This window comes from Etheostoma spectabile, chromosome 9, assembly GCF_008692095.1.
Source record: "Etheostoma spectabile isolate EspeVRDwgs_2016 chromosome 9, UIUC_Espe_1.0, whole genome shotgun sequence".
Classification (NCBI taxonomy): domain Eukaryota; kingdom Metazoa; phylum Chordata; class Actinopteri; order Perciformes; family Percidae; genus Etheostoma; species Etheostoma spectabile.
The window spans coordinates 12,117,626-12,127,625 of record NC_045741.1 but is presented as its reverse complement, the minus strand read 5'-3'; the positions used below and the strand labels follow the sequence as shown (position 1 = coordinate 12,127,625).

Here is a 10,000-nt window from a genome sequence, read left to right as displayed (position 1 = left end):
TTCCCACCCTTATGTATTCTCTTTCCATCCCCTTGTGTGTAACTGTTGTGAAACAGTAGGGTTTCAGAGTTCATTGAGGGGTTAGGATTCAGAATTTGTTCCCATCGTATAACTTATCATGTATTTTAGCACTCTGTATATCATTGCCAGCCACTGCGAATAACTCATGTTTTTATTATTGGCCAATTGATTGCTTATTTTTTAAAGTGTCAAAATACACACACAATGTAATGCCCTCACAATTTTCCTATTGCTTCTTTTGTCCAACCATCAATCAAACACTCTAAAACTATGATGTAAAACAAAGAAAAGCAACAAATCCCCACATTTGTGAGGCTGTAACCAGCAAATATTTGGCATTTTCTGTTGGATTAATGTTTTACCTCAATCAACTCAATGATTAATTGACAAACAGTTGCACCACCAATCACCACGACTGATTTAAGGGTTCTATGTTTGCTAATATATAATTCTCACACAGTGTTTTTACAGTGCAGTATGACCAAAGCCATTTGGAGGATTAGACTGTACAGCAATATGACAGAGGGAGAACAATTGAAAGCTAACATGAGGTTCAGATATGAGATGATTTTGCAGTGGCACTTTGGATTAGGCATGTTTTAATCCACTTAAATCCGCTGTAAAAATGATAAGGCCTTTTTTCTGTATATTCTGCAACCAAAATATAGGTCATACAGAATCGTGCAGAGATAGAGAGTTGCCATGTGTATGCATACATGTATGTAGACATGTATGCAGGAGTGTTGTATTCACAACAAAGAAAGCACATGCATGCACAAAAACCCCACCACCACCACTTGACTGTCTCCCAGGGCAACAAGAGCAAAAACTACCAAGAGGCATGTTAAGAATGAAGGAGGAGAGGAGCAGGAGGAAGAAGAGAGAAAAAGGAGAGTAAAAAAAAGGAGAGATAAATGCACAAAAGACAACCAAATCTGCCAAGATTTATTCTAATATAGCAGCTAGGGGGTTGATGCTATAGGGTTAATCCCTGCACTGTGAGACTTGTGTTGGTGAACAGAGAACTAGATCGGTGAAATGACAACTGACTAAAAGGCGCATTGTAATATGGCTCATGCAAACACATGCAAACGGTTATACCTGGCCTGGGTTTTTTTGCATGAAAAAATCTAGCACCTATTTAAAATAGGCTATACAATCAATTTCTTAACTGCTAGTTAACTTAACTTGTTAGTCCTAACAACTTACTAACTAACCAGCAAGTTGCGTTTTAAGCTCGTCTTTTTTCTGCTTGCGGGAGTTACATGACACATGAAACTATACTGATGAGGACCGGCGAGTTTAATTTGCCGTCAGAGAGTATACCAAGCCGACACACAGCTGACAACCTGCACGCTACATACACACTGCAAGAAATGTTAGCATGAAATGTATCATTATTAAAAAGGGTAAATGTGACATTATATTTCGATATAGATTTGAGGTCTAACCCTATTTGGAGACAATTGACAGGTTTTCCACTATAGACATTGTTTATATTAATTTTGAAAAGTCAGAAGCAAAGACCAATGACAGCCAAGTGCGTGTTACAGCCATCCAATCCGGTGTTAGAAGGATGCTTAGCAAATGACAGCAATGTCATATATTTTATGTACAGCTTACTTTAAATGGCAGCTGTTCCAAGCCCGTTTAGCTTTGCGACACAACTATTAGTGAAGCAAAACTTGTTGGCTTTGCTAGGCTAACCTTATTTTCTTTACATGTATGTCATATCTCCTTCTCCAATAATTCTCCCATTTCCTTATTATATTGTTATTCTATTGATATTGTGATATGAGACTAGACATCTTAGATTTTGGATATTGTAATATGGCATAAGTGTTATTTTTTCCTGGTTTTAAAAGCTGCATTACAGTAAAGTGATGTCATTTTCTGAACCGACCTGACTGTAACTATTATTTGCCTTGACCCACTTGGTTATTATATCCACATTACTGATGATTATTTATCAAAAATCTCATTCTGTATAAAAAAAATTGTGAAAGCAATAGACAAAACAATAGTCAACACTATAATATTGTTGAGGTATCGATAGAGGTATTTGGTCAAAAATATTGTGACATTTGATTTTTCTCCGTATCGCCCAGCCCTAATCTTTTCCATCTTTTCTGGTCCGCCTTCACCTCCTAAACCTCTTCCTCCTTTCCGCTGAGCTCTGCTGGGGATTTTGGGTTTTGGGGAGGGGGGCACAGTGGCAGTGCTGGCATCTGTTCTAAGAGCTGGCAAGCTGCCAGCCACTGAGCATCACTCCGGCAACCAGAATCATGCTATTGGATTTAATTTCAACCAACCTGTCAGCTGATGCTCTTTGTGGGCGTAAGACGGGTGGGCATAGCTTCTATGGCATTCGCACTGCCAAGGTGCCCACAGGAGATTTAAGAATGGGTGAGGAAAGCCCCCTTTAGTGGGGAAGTGAGACAGTTTTTTTAGAAAGAAGCACCCAACTACTAACACAGGCTGAGGGGCTGAAGCACTCAAAGAATAGTGAGTGTGAGGTGGGTAGGAAGGGAGAGCAGGAGCAAAGGATGAAGGCAGCAAAAGGGAGAATGAGGCACAGCAAGAAGTAAAAAGTAGATAAAGGTAGAGACTGAGCTAGGGAAGAGATTGAGAGATTGTCGGAAGAGCCAAAGAGGAAAGCATAACCACATGTGAAACTTAGAGGAAATGTAGCAAGCAAAAGAGTGAGGTGAGAAGACATTTCTGCCACAGACAAAGTGGCTCAGCTAACAGAACAGTCTGTCACCTTGTGGCTTAAGTACCATTTTCACATTCTCTTTGAGCAAGTCTCCACATACCACACCTGTTAGAACTAAGGAGAGCTCATTAAAATCTAATTCCACTTCCATTGAGTATTGCCCACTAAATATCCAATAATCCCCATCAGTCTCTGCAGTGAATGAGACGTGCTTGTAAATGTCACGGCATTCATCCAGGGAACTCCCAAGACATTCAGCAGCCACCATCATGGTGGGCGTGCGAGATGAGAGAATCATGGGTTTGGCGTGCTGGTCCCCAAGATAAGCAATGAATCAATTGGCCGCTAATATAACCACTCAAGCAATTAGTACCATGACAAATGCATAAGCGATGATCACTCGGCTGGTTGTCCATGCAATTTCCTGAACAGGACAGAGTAAGATAAACCGGAATCGCTATTACGGGTCTTTTTTTTTTTTTTTTTCCACAATCTTTGAAGGACATAAAACAATATTTGATTACCCGATATCATTTATATAATTCTGGATTTGAAACTGTGATTACAAACCACTCCTGCCCATAAAAGCAGAGGCACCCTTGAGAACAAAAAAAGCAGCCAATTTATGATCAGCCATATCTAAGGGCCACAGCATTTGCATTAGAGCATGTTGCACTACTCAGCAGTGAGTTATCGTGACACATAACGCTGCAATTTGTTTATACTGTTTTAGATATGACACCATCTGTGAAGCCATTATGTATCCAGACCACTGTGAGACAGTAAAGCAGGTTGAGCTAGTAACAGAACTGACAGTAATTCTAGAGTCACAGCAAAATAAGACTAATAATAATAACAATAATAAAAAAAAATGGCCTTGCTCTGACCCAGAACGGCCACATCTCTCCCTGTGTGAGAGGTTTTCTAAGGAAGTGAAATTATTAAGAAATTAGTTAAATTCCTGTAGCCATGTGAGCTGAATAATCCAGGATCAGCAGTTCCTGCACTGACGTCTGCCGACTAACAACTGAAAGGGAGAACCCAGAGGGACCCAGAGCAAAACGATAAGCAGCTTATTCCCAGTATACCTTCCTTCAATCATAAGTTACAGTGTTGATTTAATCAGCTATCCACAGCATATACTTTTCTCCAGTTACGTACCAGCTCATTTCAAATAGTTGAATGCATAATCATCATTACGGTGCAGATTGTGTGCCGAATAAATATATAGATCCTTTACGTATAAAATGTTTGGGGGTCCTGTTTAGAACGTGCATACTGTAACAGCAGGTTTCATTGAAGGTCCATGGGGCAACAAGCAAGGGCATCACTGTGTTTATCCACCAAGGTAACAGACTTTGCGCTACTTACGGCAGTTCTCCTCGTCGCTGCTGTCTGAGCAATCATCATCATCATCACATCTCCACAGGGTCGGGATGCACCGTCCGTTCTTGCACTGAAACTGCCCGGTTTCACACTCCAACTCCGTAGTAGTTCCTATGTTGTCATTGAAACAAAACAACTTGTCACTTCTTCGGTTCATTTAGTGATCAGAATGGGAATATTGAATGAATGTGGATGTCAGATTAACAGAATGAGATTTCAAAATAACATTGAAAATGCAATGAAGTGACTTTAAAATAAATCTATTTAGAACAGTGATCTTCAACAGTGGGGGTCCTCACAGTTAGTGCAGGGGGGGGCATCAAATTATGTAAAAAAATGTATTTTCAAAAGGTAAAAGGATTTGTGCCTTCCGGATGTATGTTTTACATTAAAACATGATGCATGAATAATATCCATTTCTTTTCATCCATTCCGCCCAATTTAATATGCAACTCAATTGTATACAATATATAGGGGGTCCCTACTCATCTTGTCTTTCACCTTAGGGTCCCTGGCCTAATTCAGAACCATAGATACATGGTGGGGAAATTGAAAACATTTATTGGAAACAGGCTGCGTAAGTCAAGACCAGCCTTGACTACCGACTGTTTACATGGCTGTGTTTCTTGTCTGTGAGGTCAACTAGTACATTGCATCTCCACTTTTCAAAATAGCCTAAAAGAGATTACATAGGATACCTTTACTGCAATAAAGCAGGTAAGTAGGCTAGTTTAGTGCTTAGTAGCCTATTGTGGGCTGTAAAGTGTATAGCTCTAATTGCTCCAAATCTTCCAGTAGGCTACTGTGGGTTGGCCCTGCCAATAACAATTGTAATGTGTTTCTCTTTAATCCAACATTACCACAACATGATTTACACTTTTCTAGTAATAAAAGGCTTATGATGGGCTTTCCTGATTGTAGCCCTATCAATAGGCTTTGGTGCGAAGGTGACTGCCTACTCACCAGTGTCCTGCTGGTACTTGAACACAAAGATGTAAGGCAAATATATTTAAGCGTGCTTTGGCTGCAGCTTAACAAACACCAGACGTGGACCATGGCCACAGGCAGTCTTTACTCGCAATAGCACCAGCCTACTGCATCTGTACACGTGTTTGGTTGTGCCGATCTTTTCTTCCGCGTATATTCTCACCCCCATGGCACCATTGGTCGCATTCACTGCGCGGACAAAGTGATCCAGGTGTGAGCCACGTCGCATGCACACAGATGACAAAAGTCTCTGAAAGGCATTTTAGCTCAACATTTAGGAAGACGCGGACTATATTGAGAGACAAGCCGTTTCTCAGTAGGCAACGTTGCCGCGTCCGTGACTGATTCACCTCCTTGCTGAGAGACAAGTGTCTGCTTACCTTTAGCGCAACGGAGCTCCATGAGTAACAAATGTAATAGCACAAGCTTCCCGACTTCTGTCCACATCTTTAGATCCTGGGGGGGTCTACGGTTGTGTTCATGCAGGTGAAAAACCACTGAAGGATTCCCAACCTCTCACTCGCTGTGACTGTGTGTTCCTCTCTCTGCCTCTGCTCCGGAGCGTGTGAATGTGTGTGTTCGGAGCGGCTCTCTCCTTCCTCTCTCCTTCCTCTCTCCTTCCTCTCTCCCCTCTCGCTGCCTCGGCTGCAGTTTGAATCAGTGACGCTTATGGGCGGGATAGCTTGGGATGGTGCATGTGTGCATGTGTGCACCGTCCTAAACTGTTTATGCTGTTTATTTTACTTAGATTCCATAAGACCAATAATTTTGGAGTGAATCTAAATCATGTGACTGCAAACCTTTATGCTACTTCAAAAACTCAGAACAACCAAAAAACAACCAAACTTGAACGTTTCCGCAGGAGAACGTTACAGCTGGTTGGTTCTCTTAAGGTTTATAGCATTTATAACCCGGAGGGAACGTTCCCTAAACGTTAGTTTTTGGTTTGGTTCGAACTAACTTTTAGAGAACCATAAACTAACGTTCCCTAACGTTCCCTAAACGTTCTGCGTTAGAGGGGAGGCTTGGTTAGAGAAACTAGTCACGCCTACATCCAATCGCTTATTAAGCAGGAAACTCATGTCCGCACATACTCTGCTGCTGCTGAGTCTAATAGAGCTGACCACCCAAACTTTTGTATTTTATATCTAGCCTGAGAGTTAAAAAACTATCCAAAAATGAGCTTTGTTAAAAACATATTTCATAATTTTGTGACATTTTTCACCTTCTTAGCTGAAGATGAACAAAAAGATCAATGCCACATCTCGGCACGAGTTAACTGACAAAAATACAGCCAGAATACACATTTTAGTTAGCTTAGCTTAACGCCTGGGCACTAGGAGAAGCAGCTACCAAATAAAGTTTCAGTATTTTTTTCTCTTTATCTGTCTTGTGCCACCTGCACTCTGTCATCTTGCTGTCTCTTTTTAGACCATCCATGTAATTTGTTACATTAATTCCATTTAAATGTTAGATTAGGAATTGACATCCCTAATCCAATGTGTTTGACACTAGCACTGCTGCTCTCATGCTTCAGCATCCTTTGTATCTGTTGCTATGGGAAACAACATCAGAGAAACAGGAGCACCATTGGCTTTGTCATGTTTTATCTACATTTGGTTTACAATTGCCTCAAGCTGAAGCATGTTTCTTTTTTTCTTCTTTTTTTTTAGCTTTTACCTTAGGTTAATGTTGGTCCATGTCTTCTAAAGGTCCGTTAAAGGACGCTTATTAAACACTTGGATGACTGTCATGGACGGATGAAAAAATCCATAAGCACTTCATGTGCCATATGTCCTCTGCAATGTGGGGCTGGCACATTTTCAGTTGGCTCAAATAATTATAATCATTCAGGCAGCCAATGACCATAATTTAATAAAACAAAGTTGGGGCATGTACAATTATATCGGCGGAGTTACCTAAAGGTGGTGAGGTTACCAAACGAGAATTTCAATTGAATGAAAAGTGTGTGCAATGGAAGGAAACAGGCAGGTCTGTACTATGCAGAGTTCACTTTTGATTTACTGCCGTTGAACATGGCTCATGTGCATGAAATGACTTTAACACATGAATCAACACATGAAAAATGAATAAACTAGTGTATAAATAGAGGGGGGGGGGGCACCATTCTTGCCTCTAATAAATTATTCAATAAAAAAAGAGTGTGAATAATACATTTAAAAGCTGGCACAGGTGTAGAAAATGGTCTTAATAAGTTCTTGCATCACTTTCCTAATGACTGCAATGACCTGTGTTTGCTGTTGCTCACTTTCCCCTCAAGGGAAAAATACATCCCAAAAGGAAAGCCCTTTGTGGTTTCTACTGTCTTCATATCAGTTCATTCAAGATTCATGTTAGCAATAAAATGTGTGTAGTAATAATAATTAATAACTAGAAAATTCCGCAGAAATTTTATCAGTGTGCCTGCTATTGGGGCCCATCCACACACACACACATTGGAAACATCAGTTAGGAGTCAGTTGGTCAACATGGCCGCCAGGGAACAGGGTCATGATAGGGGTGTGTGTGTCTGAGCCGTTTTCAATGTGTTGTATTGGCAGTTGGTTCCCTAGCGTGAAAACTTTAAGTCTGATAGACTCCATAGTTACATGTCTGCGATCGGCACAAGATTTCCTACATTTTGACCAAAAATGACGTCTGAAGAATTAAAACTGGAGGAGAGAGAGACATTTGTTTGTTTCAGAGCATCGTCCTGCAGCCCCCCCCTCTGTCCTCTCAGTAACAGAACCTGTTGCTATGGTGATTTTCTCAGAGTACGGGCCAGAGTCTTTCTTTCAATGACTATATCTGCAGTTGGTGAGCCTAGCGCAAAAAGTTTTAGTCCGATAGACTCCATAGTTACATGTCTGCGATCGGCACAAGATTCCCTACATTTTGACCAACTATGATGTCTAAAGAATTAAAACTGGAGGAGAGAGAGCAATTTGTTTGGAGAAAAAAATCATTGAACCGGACTCCAGCTGCATGTTTTTGTCATAGTTTCTGTCGACAGTTGGTAGATCACAGCCAACAATTTAAGTCCGATAGTCTCCATAGTTACATGTCTGCGACCGGAACAAGATTCCCTACATTTTGACCAATAATGAAGTCTGAAGAGTGAAAACTGGAGGAGAGAGAGCAATTTGTTTGAGAAACTTCCAGAGATCCGTACCGCAGCCCCCCACTCTGTCCCCCACTCTAGCTCCGAACATTCCGCCACATACACACACATTGGAAAATCTGAGACGGTCTGAAAACGGGACAAAACGTCAACTGTGATTTTGGAGAAACCGTGCTTGATATCTGAACGCCCATTCAGCCCAATAAAGCCCAAAGTCTTGTCTTTGGTTTAAATCAATCAAACATTAAAAGCAGCTCTAAAAAGGTACATTTTGACTTCTGATTTGAACATGGCCAGATTGGTACAGTCACACACTATATCTGGTGTTACAATATTGTATATGTATAACATATAATATAATATATACAGGGTACATATTTGAGTACATATTGTACAATATGTTTCATGTATGCATAACTACTACACATGTGTGGTATGTCATCTTTCATCAATCAAGCTCAGATGATTACACCATGTGCGTTGTACCTATACAGTGCAGTGCAGCCCTGCAGTATGAGCTCAGGGATGGGTATGAATTAGAGCAGAAGAGTGAGACCAAGTTGCTGTCCAGACTCTCTAGACAGCTGCCAGCAGCGACGTGCTATAAAACTGCAGGAAATATCCCTTTATACATGTCATTGGATAAAATTGCCACTTGCATACAATTACTGGCTTCCTGAATGATCAAATGTTACATACATTACATTGTGTTACTATACAGTACAAGGGTTGCAAAAGGTGCAATACACTGTGGGGTAAGCTGCCATGTTTATACTGGGACAGTTGGTTAGCTGTTTGGACAGTGAAGGAGTGCCTTAGTCTTCAATCAAATTTAAGCATAATTACTATTACCTTCCGTCTGTTACCTTCTGCTTTCTTTGTGTTGGTATTTTTTTTTTGTGTTGTCATACTCAGATTCTAGTCACAATATGAGTCTGATACTGCTCCATTGGACTGTGGTTATGGTTCGCGTTTCAACCAAACCAGGAAAGAAAATACCTCTGCACTCAACTAGTTAGACCTACAACCAATCAGAGCAACGGAACTTAACTAAACTGCCAACAGAACTCAAACTTCTCTTAATACATCCGCTATCCGTCTTCGCACTTCCGTCCTAACATTCCAACTTTTAGACTTTTCTGTAGCTGGATAAATCATTTGTTTCATGTAAATATGAATGAGGATACCGTTAGTGATAGTGAGATGCTTGCTGCAGTTGCATTTCTGGAGATGAATCTGCAAAAACACGTTTTTATTTTTCTGGTTTACAGCCATGGACTGTACATTCATTGGCAGCGCATGTTGGACATCCCCCATTGGTTTGTGGAGATCTGCAATCTGTCGTTGAGTTTGCCGTTACGGGCGCAGCCATCCTGGTTGCCGATGTGATGAATTTAAAGGAAACGGAAGATTGAGGGAGGAGCCCTTACACTCTACATAACGTTACACACTACAGTACACACTTTCACTGGCAACCACATCATAGCCACACCCTAAAACACCCCCTGCTTTATCACAGATTTTAAAATCAACAAGTCCATAATTAAAAAAATTAACATAATTTAGTGTTGTAGAAAACTAGCGATTGAGACCATACACTAATTATGAAAGTGTTTACTAAGGTAATGAATCAAGTGAGAAGACTTCTAGAGAATCCAACCTTTTTCCAACCATATGTGTCGCCCTCTGCTGAAATTCAGATAGAATGCAGGTTTACGGCACTTCTGCCTTTGCAGCACTTCTCCGGAGACGGGTATGGCTGCAGCCTG

The 10,000-nt window shown here is 40.8% G+C and overlaps 1 protein-coding gene across 7 annotated transcripts in view; it reads right to left on the bottom strand.

Moving 5' to 3' along the window:
• The window catches only part of lrp8 (low density lipoprotein receptor-related protein 8, apolipoprotein e receptor), a 188,653-nt gene extending 182,921 nt beyond the window's left edge, over positions 1–5,732 (bottom strand). For all 7 annotated transcript variants that reach the window (XR_004333417.1, XM_032525438.1, XM_032525442.1 and 4 more), the window contains exons 1-2: positions 5,491–5,732; positions 4,109–4,234 (exon numbers count right to left, since the gene is read on the bottom strand). Coding sequence is in view for 6 of the 7 variants with exons in the window: in XM_032525438.1 (XP_032381329.1) it covers positions 4,109–4,234; positions 5,491–5,557 (193 nt within the window). In the remaining variant the exon portion in view is untranslated. The remainder of the gene's footprint in view (positions 1–4,108; positions 4,235–5,490) is intronic.
• Between the last annotated feature and the right edge of the window lie 4,268 nt (positions 5,733–10,000).